This window comes from Acanthisitta chloris, unplaced genomic scaffold, assembly GCF_000695815.1.
Source record: "Acanthisitta chloris isolate BGI_N310 unplaced genomic scaffold, ASM69581v1 scaffold33686, whole genome shotgun sequence".
Classification (NCBI taxonomy): domain Eukaryota; kingdom Metazoa; phylum Chordata; class Aves; order Passeriformes; family Acanthisittidae; genus Acanthisitta; species Acanthisitta chloris.
The window spans coordinates 5,832-23,039 of record NW_008680328.1 but is presented as its reverse complement, the minus strand read 5'-3'; the positions used below and the strand labels follow the sequence as shown (position 1 = coordinate 23,039).

The following is a 17,208-nucleotide window of genomic DNA, read 5'->3' as shown; positions in this document are numbered from 1 at the left end:
ATGCCACGTTTTCAGCACAGCACTCTAAGTAGTATGACCAACCATGAGAACAATGCCCACCAAATCCAAAGCAACATTGTCATGCCTATTAACTTTCACATGCCTTTTCCCAGAATGGTTGTAGCCCTTGCCCTAAAAAGAACTTGAGCAATGCTTACCCCACTGATTTTTGCAACTGGATTTTGGATACTAGTCCATAAAACTGCTCTATTTTGTAATTGGCTCTCAAAGTTTAACCCGGCTCTGTCCAGAAACCAAGATAAACTAATGGAACAAAAGTGAGCATGTGTAAAAGGAAAAAGGAAAAAAAGGCACACCAGCTCCTATTGCTTCAGCACTTTGATACAAAGACATATGGTTTTATACTTCAGCATAACGTACACAGCAGCAGTTAAGAAGGCTTGAAGCACACGCAACTATTCAGCTAATAGCACTACTACATCTGTTACTTTCAGAATAACATGAATAGCTTTAGGAATGCTAAAAAAAAATTAGTATTTGGGGATGAAGAAGGAAGAGAGGGGATAAAGAAGGAAGATATTAGTCTCGGGGATAACTCACACCACTAAATGCCTCAAGTTCATTTCTTGAAGATGATTGCCTCTTCCAGCTGCATCTGAACCAGGTATAGGTTACTTTGAGAACTTACAAAGAAAACTCTTCTACGTGTGAAGTGACACTGAAGCTGACAGGATTCCCTAAAACCGTGCAAAAATGAAAGAATGATGACATTTTCACAGTTCAGTTTGGGGTTTGTCTCTGGCTTGCTTTTTGTGCCCTTTTTTTAAGGATGCTAATAGTATCCCTGAAGGAGGTCAACTGAATATATTTCATGTAACTAGGAAAGAAAGATATATTTCATGTTAAAACATGAAGAAAAGTGGCGTGAGAAATAATTTAAAGTGAAAAGAAAGTTCCTTAAGCGTGGAAAAGCAAATGAAGGCTAACTTCTCCCTCCATCCAAACTAAAGGCCTAGCACAGGCTAAAGGATTATGGTGCAAAACTCTAAAGTGCAAGCATGATGAATGTTTCTCCTACCAAATGTTGACAGGAACTGGTCTGGTTTTACTATCAGATTAACTCATTTTTTTTCCCCAACACGGAAAACTTTAGCAGCACGAAATGACACCACCGATACATCAGGTCTCTTGCTTTTACTGCCTTTCAGCAACGCATTTATTTTGATAAGGAAAATCCACACACATTAAATTCATTTTTATTCTTCTGCATTTTTGACACCAAAAGTGAATGTCTTATGTTACAATTTTCTATAGGATGGACACAAGTTTAGCTATTTGGATTACTCAAAAAAGCAGTTTAAAAGGAAAAAAACATTAATCTGAACAGGAAGAAAGCCCCAAAACTATTGCTTTGCTACAAATTACCATGTTTGTCCCAAAGTTCACAGAAAGTAAAGCTTCCCCATAGCTATAGTCTACACAATAATTGTACCTAGAGTAAAAAGATACTATTAACTAATGTTCTCAGCTTTTTATAAGTAGCACTTTAAGAATAAGTAGTAATGATTTATTGCGATTTTGTACCAAGCAGAAAGACTGAACATCTGTATGCTGCAGATTTAAGCACACCAAAATGTATACATTCACTTTAAAAAATTGTTGCTTTTCACTCTTCATTGGTAGTAGTGAAGTCAGCTGCCTGCTCAACCAAGTTACACAATATAGAGTGTTTCAGCATGCTTCCACTGAGAAAAAGTCAACTGCATGAAAGTAGTAAATCTCACCTCAGAAGATGAAACTGTAGCAGAAAATGCAGCAATGCCCTCTTCATACAAGAATAAAACTTCATATGGAATTTTCACACTTTGAGAATACTTCTCTACATGAATATTCAAAGATAATCACATAAAGCTGTGTTGGAAAGACCTCGCTTGTTTGAAAAAGAAAAAAGACCACTGCTAACAATGGAATTTAGACCACTTCAGGTAACAATCTTGACCCAAAAAAGTAATTTAGTAGCAAATTATATTGATGCAATTTTTATTTCCCACACATATGACTAATAAATAAGTTCTTCTAAGACATCTCTTGCCAATTAGGTTTGTATTCAGCTCCTACAACACTGTAAGCACTAAAATGAAAAGACACACTTAAATGAAGCTACACTTAAAAGGAGTTACTAATATGATACTAAGACTTTTACAGAAATGCAAACAGGTTTACAGTTACATTTACTAAAAAGTTACAGTAATCTACAGAAAAGGCTGCTGTTGTACTCTCTGCATCCTAAAGAGATGGAATTCACTCATGATGCTACTGAAAAAATGCATACAGAAATGCATTTCCCTATATCCCATGTTAAAATCCTCCTCCACTATAATCTAGAGATAAAAGTACAACTTCTTTTCTGTACAAAAGAAAAGCTTTAAAAACACAGCTTCACATTTTACTACATTTTTGCCCTTCTCAGCTTCCAAGTTCTTGCAAAAACAAATATACATTTTTCTCAAAAGTGAATTTAAAGGATGTCCACATTAAAAAAATAAAGCCTACAAAAAGTTCAAAGATTTAAAAAATGTTACTCCTATGGCAGTGATCTCCTACTAGTCCAAAGTCCAGAACGTTACTGATGTCCATTTAATGTTAGTTTTCTTCAGTTTTCCAATTTATCAGGTTCCAATCACATTACTTGTAAGAAGTCCTTGAGCCGATGAGAGGGCAGAAGAGTTCTCTACAATTGAAAACAGGAGATCGAATCGGGGGTGCCTTTCAGAAAGATACTCATTTGGCACCATCCTGAGACGCAATATTCAGGTATTTAGAGAAAGGGTTTCCTTGATTAGTTTCCATCGACTGATAAACCAAACCCAAGAAGACCGAAACAACAAAAAAGAGAAGAACTTTTATCCACAGGGGGATGGAGCGTTCTTTTTTTGTTGGTGGTTTCTCTGACTTGATGTCAGTCGAGGTACCATACTTTTGAGCATACTTAGAGAAGCTTTCCTCCATTCTGAAGTCACTGTGCTCTAGAGGTCGGCTAGCAGCTCCTTTGATTGGTCTACGGCAGCTAGCACTGTTAATTAAAAAAATAATAAATTGAAATATTACAGATTTCAAAGAGCAATGAAAAAAGTACACAGGAAAGTTTTAGTGTAATTCAAGAACTAAGAATTATTTCTGGTAAATGCAGTGTCTGCAATACCTGTCAAATTCCAAAAAATGTTAATGATAGGCATGTTAATCATTCAGTGTTCAAACAAACACCACTTCAAAAAGCCCCAAATGTCACTTCACACTATCCACATAAAACATTCATAACTGGCAATAAAATTCTAGGAAGTGTCTCTCTATTTTCATCTTCAATGATCACTTAATGCAGCCCTGCTGGGATTTCTAAACATAAGATTTTCTCTGGCCAATAAAATATTCACTGATGGCTAAGCCAATACACAGTGCCAGAAGACAAAGCAGTAAGGATTATGAAACCCACGTGCCCTGTCAAGGTCTTATATACAAGGAGCACACATGCGTGACCTACTTTAAAAGTGGTATAGATTTAACTAGACTGATAAGACCTTAGAATAAGGCGGTATGTTGAGTGTTATGAGTGATGTATATGCTGAGTGGTCAGCAGATACATCACACAAATAGTAACTGGTAGTGTATATTTCTCCTCATGGTAAGACTTTATGCAATTACAGTTTAAATTGAAGCTATAATTAACATGCTGGAAATTCAGGAGATGATTTCAGATCTTAACATAGAAAAACTTTTACTCATACTCCCTAAACAGGGCAGAATTGTGAACTGCCTAATTAACCAGAGAGTTGTTTCAGTATTTGTTTAAATATAACATTGCAAAGAAAAATATAATGGTCCTTCCTAGATGCCATCCTTATCCATGCTAAGAACAATCTTTGACTTCAACAGGATTACTACTTAGAGGGAAAAATAGAGTATCTGAAAATTCTTTTGGGCTTTGCAAAAGAAAAATATATGATGGGAGATCTTTCCTGAATTTAACAGCAGGCCTAATGCAGTTGCATCTATCCAAAGACTTAAACATTGCAAGCCACTACTACAGAAAAGCCTTTTCTATTTATTTCACTTCCAGGATCCAGAAGTTCCAGTAATAGTTCCTACTATACTCGTCCACGCCCTCTCCTAAGTTAAACAAAGAAGGGGCTGTTTAGACAAACAAAACTGTGCATAGAAAAAACTTTCACAAATGTCATTGAGCCAGAGTGCAAAAACTGTTCCTCAGAAATCCATACTTCTCAGCTTAAATAGGTTTGCAAGAACTGAGACACAAGTTCCCATAAACCTCAGAAATACCTAATTCCTGTAGGTGTCGATACTTCATGAGGGAACATTTCCTTAAGAATATCCCTTTCTACTCTTCTTTCTTCTGTAGCAGTAGTCTCCAGCACCTAGGAAACCGAAACAAGTTAGAGGCTGAACAGACAGCAAAACAAAAAGTTTCTGTTTTAAATATCTCAGTGACCACAACCACGTGCAATTTTTAAAAATTAGTGAGTCACCCAGTGCCAACCAAAGTTTACTACTTGGGATTTCAGAAGTTTGTTTAACCTTAATTATTGGCAGCCATCTGGTCACTTTTGGAGTTTTAAAGCATTCAGTGATCTCCTCAGTGTCCTTTAAGACAAAGAATGCATGGTATAAATACCACACACCCACCAGTCAGTGATGTAGATTATCAAAAAAGTTTAATCATCACCTCTAACATGGCTGTGTTGAGCAAATCACAGGACTGGTTGTGGCCAACAGGATTAAAAAAGCACTGGTGTGGGCAATCAGTCTCCTCTTGCTGTAATAAACAATGCCACAGTACAGTAAAATACTGAAAAAACCTCAGCAGTTTGGTTTTCCCACAACCTCCTGTCTGACAACTAAGTCTACATTCCAGTCATATTGTAAATAAAGTGTTCTACAGTAGCTACATGAAGCAATGAACTCCATTTAAAATCAGCCAATCTCGCAATGTAAAATTTCACAATATTACAGTACTACATTAATATATTTTCCTATACTTCCAGGCGCTTTAGACAGTTCTCCAAGAGATAATTTTGACAGCTTGAAGATGTTAACAGTAAAAGAATTCTTTTCTTTCTTGGTAACTGACAGGGATGTACAGATGCTTTTTAAATTCAGATGTTTGGTCAAAGTAATCCTACTACTTGGTCCCCTAAATTAAGGCACATTGTGGTTTTTCAGCATAGGCTGATTTACAACATCAAAGGTAGATAACCCAATTCTGCTCTATTTTGAGCTATTAAAAGAATTTAAAAGAAAAAAAAAATCTCTATTTTGTTCAGAAAAATAGCAGCACAAGGAGAAATAACACAAACATATTTGTCTTAGAAAAAAAAAAAAAGCAGATTTTCACACACGCGCACACACACACACTCCAAATCTGAAAGGGGAAGACAAAAGTAAGTTTATATTCTCTCTTTTATGTCATGTGACAGCAACAGTTTATTCTGACTAGTGTCACCCAGGCAATGACTTCCTCCACCCCCTCTGCACTAAGGAGTAAGCACATACACACAAGAATTTTGTTCACAGAGAGTAAGCAAGAGCAATCTAAGTTTTAATTTATTTACTTCAGCTGTCATCAGTGGTTTCTTTGGTGTTCTTCTGGGCATGTCTGAGAGTTCACTGATTGACAGTGTAGGAGCTGCATGCTTGATATTTCCAGGCACCCTATTGACAACCTGCCGAGATTCAAAATTGTTCAAACTCAGAATCAGCCAAAATATAAAATAAAAGGGGGCAAGGTGGCAGAACCAAAGAACAAAACCTTTATGTGCATTGATTATATGCATGTTAGGAGTTAACTCAAGAGGTTATGTAAAAGATACTCCAAAATAAGCAAAGGAAACACACTGCTTATCATTCCAAGCAGTTTCTTTTAAGCCATTTAGAAACATAAAAGCTATTTAGTTCAGAAGAAAAGCCAAACTTAAAAGCAAATATTCTGTACTTATATTAAGAAAAGATCTAAGCTTTCAAAGTTCTTTTCAACCCTTCCCCCCCAAAAGCCAGTAGATGGGACTTAGATGTCTACCTGTAGTCCCATCTCAAAGAGAACAGCATTAAGTACTAAAAAAAGATACTGAATATGTGGTTTCAAAGACTACTGAATAATCTGACTTTCCTTAAGAGTCTTGTATCTGTCCAAACCAGAATGATTCTATCAGTGAAGATACATTACAGAAGAATACCACTTGCATGATTTATTAAACATATATACTAAGCATATTTACTAGGGTCTCGTTGCTTGCAGTCAGTATAGTTTCAGCTATGGGAGTACTCGCTGATATTACAGCATCATCTACAGGCAACTGTGCTGTAGCTTCCACCTGTTTGTTTGAAACAAACAAAAGAAAACAATTGAATAAAATAGCCACTGGGCCCCTAACATTGAGGGGGGAAAAAAAAGCTTGTCTATGATAAAAAGCCTCTCATCACCCTTTTCCTTGGTGTTCTTCTTGACACTCTTGTAGACTCCCTAGAAAATGCCTGCAGAGGTCCACTTTTTGAAGATCCACTTGTCCAGACAGTCTCAGTAACTTCCTCTTGAGAATAGGTCTATTCAAGCATCAAACACATGATCACATACATGAAAAACAGCTCTCAACATTGGATACTCACAACCAAATGCAGAATAGCACGCATACTCCAAAAACAACATGTCTACAATCAAAAAAATGTGGATCCTAATACATTCAATAACAAATAGCTAGCTTAATAGTAGCTTTGACCACAATACTTATCATTAGAGCACATTATTGTTCAAATACAGAATAGATAAGGCCCAACAGTAGAAACTGCTAATTTGCTCACTGCCATAGAGTGAGCTAACTAACGCTGACTAATTACATCAAGTCATGGACAGCAGATATGCAGCTTTCGGGCCCATTACATTACCTGCCTACACATACACAAAAAAATAACCTGTGAGCATAAGCAGAAAGCATCACCTTGTTCTCTACTCAGATAGGGCTCTATTCTCCCAAGCACAGCCACCTACATTTCAACAGGAACTCATCTCCAACCACAGGGGTCAGGGGGAGTGACTTTAGAATCTTGAAAGGTTCCACATATGGAAATGAAACTAACACAGTTTTCAGGTAAGAGTAGGTTTAAATGATCAAGCCTGACACAAATATCTACAAACTTAAGTAACAACATTAAGTGCCAAACTTTCATAGCCATTGACAAACACAGATCATTCCCTATGCTTTACTTCAAGTTTTATGCTCAAAGAAAATATCCTCAAAAATAATTCTGGAGGGAAAGGGACATGAGAGACTACTTCTTCTAGATTATAGACAAGATTTTCCATTCTATTTGGTTAATACTGAAATCTTTGTAAATAAACACCTCATACAGTGATGTATTTACCAAGTTTTTGGAAGTTACACTCAGTGCTGATTCAAGCTACAGACACTGGTGGTGCAGGTCCAACAGAAAGAAAAAAACTACGTTAGGATAGTACTAGCCCCAAAACATTGTGTTAAGAGAACAGGCTGGAAAGTGTGTGTTTATTGAGAGGGAATAGTGAAACCACAAATCGAGCAGCTTTATGATTCTATGAGTTCTCTATTACAGCTACTACCTATCCAGCAGAGGGAGCACAAGTGTTTCGCTTTATTCCAAAGTCACTGAAGTACTTTTAAAAAAAACACACAGACCTCAGGTCCAAACAGATTCACATGTTTCGTATACAATTGAGGATTTCAGACTAATTCTCAAAAATTCTTTACAATTTAATCAGACTTCCGATGAAACATCTTCGAACCCCTCTTCAAATATTCACCAGACACTGCCTTCTCTTCTCTAAGATACACTTAACCTGCAACCTACAATCACAGCTCCCCACCTCAACCCCACACACTTTCTATTTGAGAGGTGTCGTTTAGAAGCTTAGAGAAAAAAATACTAATTTCAGAGTGATTCTACTCACAGTTGACTCAAGAAAGCAGAAAAGTAATTCTCTCACCCTAATAATGGAGAGCTCCCCATCCCAAACTTTTTGACTAGGAATTATTTATCTTCTAAAGAAAAGTCAGCAGTACTTCACTAAATAACTGTCTTGAATCTTAGTTCTTCAGACGTTTCAGTCATGTGTTTTATGTATCAAGTTTCAATTCTTTTCTTGCATGAACAGTCTAGGAAAAAAACAATCTCCTGCACAAGACTCATCCAGACTTCTGTAAAGCATAATCAACCAACAAAATTCAAAGAAAAAAAATAAAAATTGTTGTCTACAGTTACAGTTACCCTCATTGAGAACTGAACAGGCCTCTAATCCTATTAGAATGTAACACTCCTGTCTGGATACACCAACACCCTGGATGTAACTGGAGAAAGCTGCCACACTGTGGTACACCAGTACTATTCAGCACGTGCCTTGAACCGTCAAATTGCTCACAAGCAGCGAAGCTACAGATTATGACTTTACCCCAGCTATCACTTTCTAAGTTTTTTATTGGGTGTATGCCACATAAAATGTGTATGCCAGCAGCTGCAATGTTGCATGTTCTATTTTTAATAAGCCAGCTGTACAGGTAGAGCAGGGAAACACAGCACATGCAGAATGTCACTCTACAAAGTTTCAAGGAGAGAGTTCTACAGTGCTCCTTAATATTTACATTGCTTAGCCTGCCTCCTTCTGCCCAGTGCCATTGACTAGGAGGCCTCCGGCTCAGCTTTGAACTCTATATTCACCTACTGGATCAGAAGGAACATTCAAATTAGGATTTTCTGCCAACTTTTCCAGTTCAGCATCAGGAGGTAATTAAGCACTAACAGCCAAGCTCAAGTTCATCTAGCTTTCCACTGCTAACTGGCTGATAAGACCCATAAGCCTGACCAACCTCCCCACCCAAATTCTTTTGCAGCAGTCTGCTTAATGACTAATTATTTGCACTCCTTTCTTAAGGGAACACCAACATCTATCCCTGCCAAATGACAGACAATCTTGTCAGCTGCATATGTCTGGATTAAAAATAGTGCTGCACAGGACCTAGAAGTGACTACCAAGTCTGCTCACACCACCCCACCCACCAGTTCAGCCTCACCACTCTTCAGAGCCTCATTGAGCCAATTCCACACAGTGCATGACAGCTGCAATAACTCTGCAAAACGAGTATGGTCCCTCAACACATTAGCTGAAAACTTAAGATCCAATTCCACAGGAAGAAAAAAAATAAATCTCTATCTTCAGGTTTTATTCTCAGCAAAATACATGACTATACACATTTGCTAGTCAAAAGCACTGAGTAGCTCTTGGCTTCAAGCAGCTGCAGATTTTTGTTGGGGTTTAAAAGTTTTTTTTACTGTTTGGGTGTTTTTAACACAGCAATTCAGGAGTTGAAAGGTAAAAGGTTTAACAAGATTTCTCAAGAACTTTTGAATCAAGCAATATTCCTTTGATTAACTACTGGTAATTAATATATATATGTTGCACAATATTACATCTATAGTGCACGTGTAAAAAGACTGCAAACCAAAACACACTAATGACCTAATACTAATACAGTGAAACTGGAAGACAAAAAAAGTGAGTAAACACTCATCACTTGAAAATGCCACAAAAATATATCAGTATCCTTTTATTCTGCAGGTGAGTTCCTGAAGACTTGAAGTTTAGTTTGTTGATAGCTGAATTAAATATCTCTATTACACTCAAGCTGGCAGGGATTTCTGGTTAAATGGCAATTTAGAAAAAAGTAATTCTTAAAATATAAGGACCTAAAGATTCAGATGCCAATTATAAAGACCATCATGAGCAGAAGTTGCCTGAATAAATTCAGAAATATTTAATGTCTTGAACTATGTGTGTGTTTTGATTTGTAGGAGTACAATCTGTTCAGCTTGTACCCTAAAACCCCAAAAAGAAGCAGAACTAGCTGTGGATCTCCATAACTATATTGTATCACCCAAGACAACACAGCAGCATGTTACTTGCTGTAAGAGACATTCATAGCTAGAGCATGTTCATACATACAATCTAAATAGCAAGTATCTGGCATTTATGTAAAGTAGTGAGAAAAGTCACTGTGACCTGCTAAAATATACCAAGCGATTCAGAAATCGAGATTCTGAGGCACTGAATGTTTTCTACACAAGTCCTTTACTGCAGCATAACTCCACCACACTCTGGTCAGATAAACAGCACCATAAAGATCCTAAGTAACCTAAGCTGGGGCACACAGTATTTAGTGACACTGTCACATCACAGGGACAGCTCAGCCATCAACTACCAAATCCAGTATTCAGCAGTTTGAAACCCTGAGGTGCTTTTGCAAAATTCCTCTTGCATCAAGACAACAGAACTAATATTACCTGTAAGGATGAGTGGCATATACAGCATGATCTAAACTTATTATTTTTCTTCTACCAGAAGCTTTACAACAAATTCATGTCTACTCTACTACTACTACAAACACAGCTGAAGAAAAATATTACATAGCTAGCTAGTGTACATGTGTACACACATGCACACACACATATAGGCATATACAGAAATACATTACTTCATGGTATTATATTTGAGTCATTAAACAAATGTATTTAAAATGCATACATATATATCTATAGATATCAAACCAGACAGATATATGATGTATGTAAATATATCTATAAACACTTTAAACAAATAAACAAACCACAAACTAACAAAATAACCCACCCCTTTTTCCAAACTGTTTTTTAGAAACTGCTGCTTTTATGGAATCAAGTTGATTACAAACATCCAACAGGATAACTTCAGCCCATATGACTCAAAAACCTGTTAGGTTTCTAAAACTAAAAATGTTAAGCTTGCCTATTATTTTTCTCCAAGAGGTGTTACAGCAGCTGGCAAGTCACACAAACAGCTCTGAGCAGACCATAACTCTGAATGTTACCAGACAGGCTAAAAACAGCAGCTACAGTTAATTCACAAGATTTTCATGCTGTATTAGAACAGGCTTTCTGAAAGAACTTTTAAAAAACAGCACAGCTCACTTAGACAAATGTGATTATGTTAAACGTAGTAAGATGTTTAGAGAGCACATCACCTGCAGTTAGTAGCTGTTCCACATGACACCGAGTTAAACATACCTGGTTGTGTTCAACAACTCTCTTTTGTTTGAGTGCTAGTGGTGCCTTCATCCTGGCTTTCAGTGGTTCTCTCTTCTCAAGCCTCAGCTCTGTCTTCGGATCTGCAATCAGTTTTAATATAACTAGTTTCAGAAATACTACTGGTGGTTATAGAAGTTGAAACCAATTATATTTTAACAAAAACTCATTTTAAGAGGAGAATTAACTCTTATGAGTTACCATTTCCTTAAAAAGCTCTAAGAAACAAGTACATCTCTCCACTGAATGCAGAAAAACAAAGGCTTTGAAGAATAACCTTTAAATTATTTTAAAATACTGACCCAAGTATTTAGATTTTGTCCTAAAAATCCTACAAATCAGATAAGCTTTGACCAATCCAGCTGTTCTGTTTAGAAACTGGTATCAAGTTGCAGTTCCTTTAACCAAAGTACTGTTCTACAGTTGATTGTGGTATTGAAGCTTTTCCACACTGTTTGAAGCTGTTAGCTTCATTTCCATTAAAATATTTCCTTTTCTATAAAACTCTCTTCTGATGCAGAAGAAAGGTGAGAGGTTAGAAGTGATCTTACAGTAAGAGGATGTATTATTTCTGCCGCTTTTCTAAAATTATAATAGCATTACACCAACGTATTAAGGGTTTATTTTCAGGAAAATTTTTTTTTTGGGGGGGGAGAATATTTGAGTTTGTGTTTTTTCCCTAGTATTTGAACAGTTGGGTAATTAGATGAAGCCTAAGTAATTATAAGAAGGTAGTTGTCAATTGTGACTGGGCTCTTGGCTGTCCCAGTAAATCAACTGATCTGTAACATCTCTTTCCCCTTGAAAGCACAAGAGAAAAGTTGAAAAATGAGCCCAAATACACAAGGGTGAACAATCAAATTACTGGTTGTATTTCAACTCTGTCCTACCTTCATGGCAGTTCCTGTAAAGACAACAAAAAAACACCCCCCAAAACCAAACCACACTAAATAAGCATCTTCTAACATTCCATTCAAATCATTCTAAAGCCTACACTGCTTTTACTTTTAGTAGGACGAATGATGGTGTGTTTTAGGTTCCACTTTTACTTTTAGTAGGATGAATGATGGTGTGTTTTAGGTTCCACTTGCCCCACAATTATACTTTGATACCAATTTGGTATTAAAACCACAAAAAACACACCCAGAACCAATCAAGCAACCCACCCCAAACTAAGTCCATAAGGAACAGAGCATAAAAAGGGATTGAGTCACACATAAAATACATTGAACAAAAAAATTACAAAAGTTTAACAGACATTTACTCACTATCCCATAATAAATGACTACTGCGAGGACTGTAAGACAAAATTGCACTGGTACTTAAGTATGAAGTGCAAAGAACATCAGAACACCTAATAAGCAATTCTCCTATCTGTCAAATTTACAAACACCAGTCTGTGGAAAATGGATAAAAGGGAACATTTCAGTAGCAAAAAAGTTTCTTTTCCCAGGACAGGCACCTGCATCGCTAGGCTAGTACTGCATGATCAAGTACATGACTCGTATGTTCCACAGTAGTACCTTACAGAATCACCTAACAGCAAGACCATACTCTCTTTAGATATTTCTATTGCAAGTATTACTGATGTGTAATTTGAAGCATTCCCATGCAAGTTCAGTTTAAGTCTTACCTTCTTCATTGTCACTGTACTGGTCAGAATCATTGTTTCCGTTCTGTCTAGTGTTCTCAGTAGTTGGAATCGCTGGGAGAGGCAGAGGTGCCTTCAGTTCAGGACCTTGCTCCATCAGTTTCAACAGCTTCTTCTCATAAAGTTTTCTAGTAGTAGCTATAACAAGGAAGGATACACACTAAAGATACAGTTTTCATCTTTCCTGACTTGATCAACAGAACTTGGCTGTTACATACTCCTTGGGAATCTCTAAACGTGTTTTTTATTTATTTTTAACCAATCTGTGTGGCCCAGAGTATATACCTCTAGGTACATAACTCTGCGTCTCAGGCTTCTTACTTTTTAGTTTAAGAGAATTCTTAGATAAACTTAGACATCTTTGTACACTGCAAATTATGAAATCTATGGAAAGAGAATTTAACTGCCTCTTGGATGCTTTGTTTCATATGCTACAATACACAAGTTATGCCCTCACAAAAAAAAAATTAGTGAGTTAAATACTGCAAAGGCAACAGTTTCCATGCAGATTCCACTATTACTCTCTTAATTCTTTTACCCTGGAATTAATTCCCCTTCACCCTTAACCTTCGCTTTGTTGGCAGATTCAGTCCAATAAGCATCAGAAATGGTGCAAGTAAGCAGCAACAACAGAACTTTGTTTGCTACAACTAGCCACCAGGTTGGCTTGCTTGATCTAAAAGGACTGTTTAAAAGGTATCAGGTCTAGCACATACTTTCACATCAGGACTGTGCTGGCAAAAATCTGTAGAGATGACTGGTACCTGAGATGTCAGCTGCAGAAAAAAAACCTCCAACCTCAAAAGTTTTCAGGTAACAAGAAACTATCCTTCAAAAGAAGCAGCAGACTGTCAAGAAAGATTCCATACCCCCTAAGAACTAAAGGTTTTTAAGTATACCAAATTTGGGTATCTTTCCAGTGGACTGCATAGGTACTTGAGTTTTTCAGAAGACTTGAGTACTACCCAAGAGGAATACAGAACGGATACAGAATCAGCTAACTCAAAATATTACGTCTAAGACTTCAGAACACACATGACTGCAGGCTCCATCACTGACACAGGATTTCAAGAACATTCCACACAAGGCTCAGCTTGCTACAGATTACCATCTTTTTTTGAAGAGTTGTGAAACTGAAGGCCCTTGCCACTAGGCTAGTGCACAATCTGAAAGACAATGTGCTTTGATCCCACATCGCAGATGAGTGTCCAAGGCAGGAGATTAAGCCAAGGTCAGGACTACTCCTGATGTACTCCAGCATGTGGGAAAAATGCTAGGGCTCAAAGGGCCAGAAAAAGAAAAAAACATTAGCAAAGGAAAACATTACTGCACAATGCAGTAGGAAATGCTCTAGGGAAAGTTCCCTGTTTCCATTCTGCTCTCAGTGCTATTCTGTTATGATGTAAGATGCATTTTCTAAGGATGTGGGCCCAGATCTCAACCTCTGTATCAGAAGGTCTAATTACTCCAGCACTAAACTTTATCTAAGAGTTACACAGCTTCACAACAGAAGCTGGAACATCTCCAGCTGGCCTAGAATACAAGAGGAACAAAACGTGGACTTGCCTATGCTGCAACACTTCAAGTCTTCTCAATGTAAATAGTTCAATGAAAACATCCTAAGTGGGAAGTAGGATTGCAACAGCACTGGTATTGAGCTTAATAAGTAACTGCATCAGAGGAGCTTAGAGCACTCACAAGTGAGGTTCAGTGAGAAATGCATTGAACAGGTGAATATTTGCTAGTTCAGATGACCTACCGACAATCGGGCCAGGATTGAGTCCATACTTCAAAAGTTGCTCTTGAAGATCTTCATTAGTCAACTCTGTTACATCGAGGTCATCTTTCTCCTCTGGCCTGGGTTTATCAGTTTTCTTTGTAGCTTTCTGTGAGTGTGCGAGGGAAAAAAAAAAAAGAGACAGGGTGTTTCCAGTTAATACAGAACCACACATCTTTTTCTTCTAAGGGAACAGAAAGACACAGCATCCTAAACATATAAAACCAGAAAAAATGCAATTATATTCTCTACCACTACTAAAGCCTATGTGAAACAGTACAAACATTTACACCTACTAAACAAACACGCACATGTTTCCTACTTAGGAAGGAAATACCAATTACAAGCCTCCTCTACAGCTTAAAAAAAAATATCTTACTCATTATTCTGGTCTTGTGTTTCAATTTTAAGTTCAAGTATACAACGGGGGGAGAATTGCTTTCCTATGACTAGAGAAGCAAGTTTCTAGCCGTTTCACCATCACTACACTAAACTACAAATGTTTACCTTCCATTGGCATTTCTTGGCACTATTTTTCTACCTTGTAGGTCAACACTTCTTCCTCTAGTGATGTGGAACAAGTTCTTCAGTATCTACATCCTCTCAACCAAGTTTCCAAAACCCCTGTTCCCACGTGTCCTAGCTCTGTGAGATCACATGATGTTCCAAAGTGAGTGCAGGAAACACAAAATCATAAACAACCTCAAATTTTCAAAATCCTGCCTGTCTGCTTAGGTCCCTGCTACTGCAGCTCTAACAAACACTAAACCTAACTCTGGCAACACTAACAGTTGGCAATGCACCACCATCACATACAGATGGTTATCAAAATAATCTGCCGAGATGCTGCTCCTAAATTAGCAGTTTCTGCTAGACCTAAACAGAGTGATCATAACATTTCTTCAACTTGGGAAGCCTCCGTTACTACAATAGGCATTTCAAGCTCCAAGATTTGAAGAAAGTGAGAAGATATGACAGGAAAAAAAAGTATGTTTAGGATTTGCATGCTTTCAGCTATGAAAGATCCTGAGAGTGCTTTGAAATAGTCATATTCATATCTCAAACTTGTAGGATATAAACAGATAGGACTCCTACACTTAACATTTTTCTCTACTTGGTTGCCCAGAGGACCTGTCTGGGTTTTCTGGTACTCAGACTCAAACTGCAAATACAAATATAACACTCAGTCACAATTAACAGGTCTTTGTCTTGTTGCGTTTTATGAGATAGCACCAAAACACTAAGATGTTGTAAGGTGACTGACATGAGACAATAGTATCTAGCTAGCCAGCAATGTCAGTTCAATACCAGCTTGCATGTCATCTTGGTCTTACACCAGATATCTTGGTATTTTAAAGCTAAGCAGGGACTGTATGAGGATTTCCCGAATGTAACTGACTCCAGATTTTTTTCTGACTGCTGGATTATGACTATCTCAGCATGATCAACTTAAAATCAGCTGCTGAAAAGCAACAGAATCTCTAAAAGCTCATGACGCTTCAGACTCCAAGTAGTCTGAAGAAAGTATCTGGTCACTAAAGTCACAGATTTGATTAATGACATTTACAAGTCACTTTATCAATCATTCCATTACCAATTAACTTTAGAAGCAACCAAGCCTGCTTACACAGTACACAAAAGAACAATCAACCTTCAGCTATACAAGGCTTCTATCCATTTTTTAGTATGCTTGTCCTAACACTATTTCAAGTTAAGTATCACATTAACTTGAATTTCACATTCAATGCATTTTTTTTCTGGACTACTGAAAGAGTTCCAAAACAAATGCTGAGTTTTCTTGTTGAAATCTGTTTAGACTATTGATAGCTCTGGCGTTTGCACACCTCACCAAGCAGATTAATCAATGTGCTATTCCGTATTTCAGAAGAAAACTACCATAGTGCAAGAAATCAACATTCCAATGACACTTTAAAGAAACTGGAAACCTAATTTAATGCATCTCTACCTTTGTATCACTTAGAGACCACAGAAGACACTATAACATCAGAAAAACTACTCATCATTCTACTAGATGTTCTACCGAAATCTTAACTATCAGAAGTGTGACTGCAACTAATGAGTAGTATGGTCCTCTTAACACAAACTCACATATCTCATGGTACCTTTGTGGTCTGATTTTTTTCTTCCAAACACCATTTCACTTTTTCCTGCAGTGTTGTCACACACACAAACCATCAGAACAGTCAGTTTCAGCAGAGATAAAGGGCAATGAGGGGATGAAAAAAGTTGCAAGTAATCTGTGTTCTTCAATAATGGGGCCAAATGTGCTGGTTATCTTGTGTTCTGCAAGGTCACAACTTTTACTTTTGAATACCTATTCTCTTTAGAGTAAAAGCAAATGACTTCACTTGTACAAGCAGAAAGCTGCCTTTTAACCACTCACTGGACCATATGATCAGTCCCTAGAAGTCTAAGAAGTGCAGAAGAATTTCTCTCATACCTTGGCTGCGGTATGACAGCATTAACCTCAATTACAATATTACCACTACTACTATAGTATAAAGTACACTACGGCCACAAAAATGGGAGCATAAGAGAAGTTCATCTTCTCCAAGTATCATCTTTTGGCTGCCCAAAGCTTTCACCTTCTTTCACCAACAAGTAGCACAGAAAATGCAAGTGATCACAATTCAGACTTGGAAGCTAC

At 37.3% G+C, this 17,208-nt stretch overlaps 1 protein-coding gene across 1 annotated transcript in view; it reads right to left on the bottom strand.

Moving 5' to 3' along the window:
- Positions 1–1,145: 1,145 nt before the first annotated feature.
- Positions 1,146–17,208, bottom strand: part of LOC103805034 (lamina-associated polypeptide 2, isoforms beta/gamma-like) — a gene marked incomplete at its 5' end in the record, with an annotated part of 18,962 nt that continues 2,899 nt past the window's right edge. The window contains 9 exons of the mRNA XM_009077668.1: positions 1,146–3,034; positions 4,297–4,391; positions 4,700–4,789; positions 5,586–5,696; positions 6,249–6,344; positions 6,454–6,573; positions 11,095–11,195; positions 12,746–12,901; positions 14,523–14,649. Coding sequence (XP_009075916.1) covers positions 2,743–3,034; positions 4,297–4,391; positions 4,700–4,789; positions 5,586–5,696; positions 6,249–6,344; positions 6,454–6,573; positions 11,095–11,195; positions 12,746–12,901; positions 14,523–14,649 — 1,188 coding nt within the window. The remainder of the gene's footprint in view (positions 3,035–4,296; positions 4,392–4,699; positions 4,790–5,585; positions 5,697–6,248; positions 6,345–6,453; positions 6,574–11,094; positions 11,196–12,745; positions 12,902–14,522; positions 14,650–17,208) is intronic.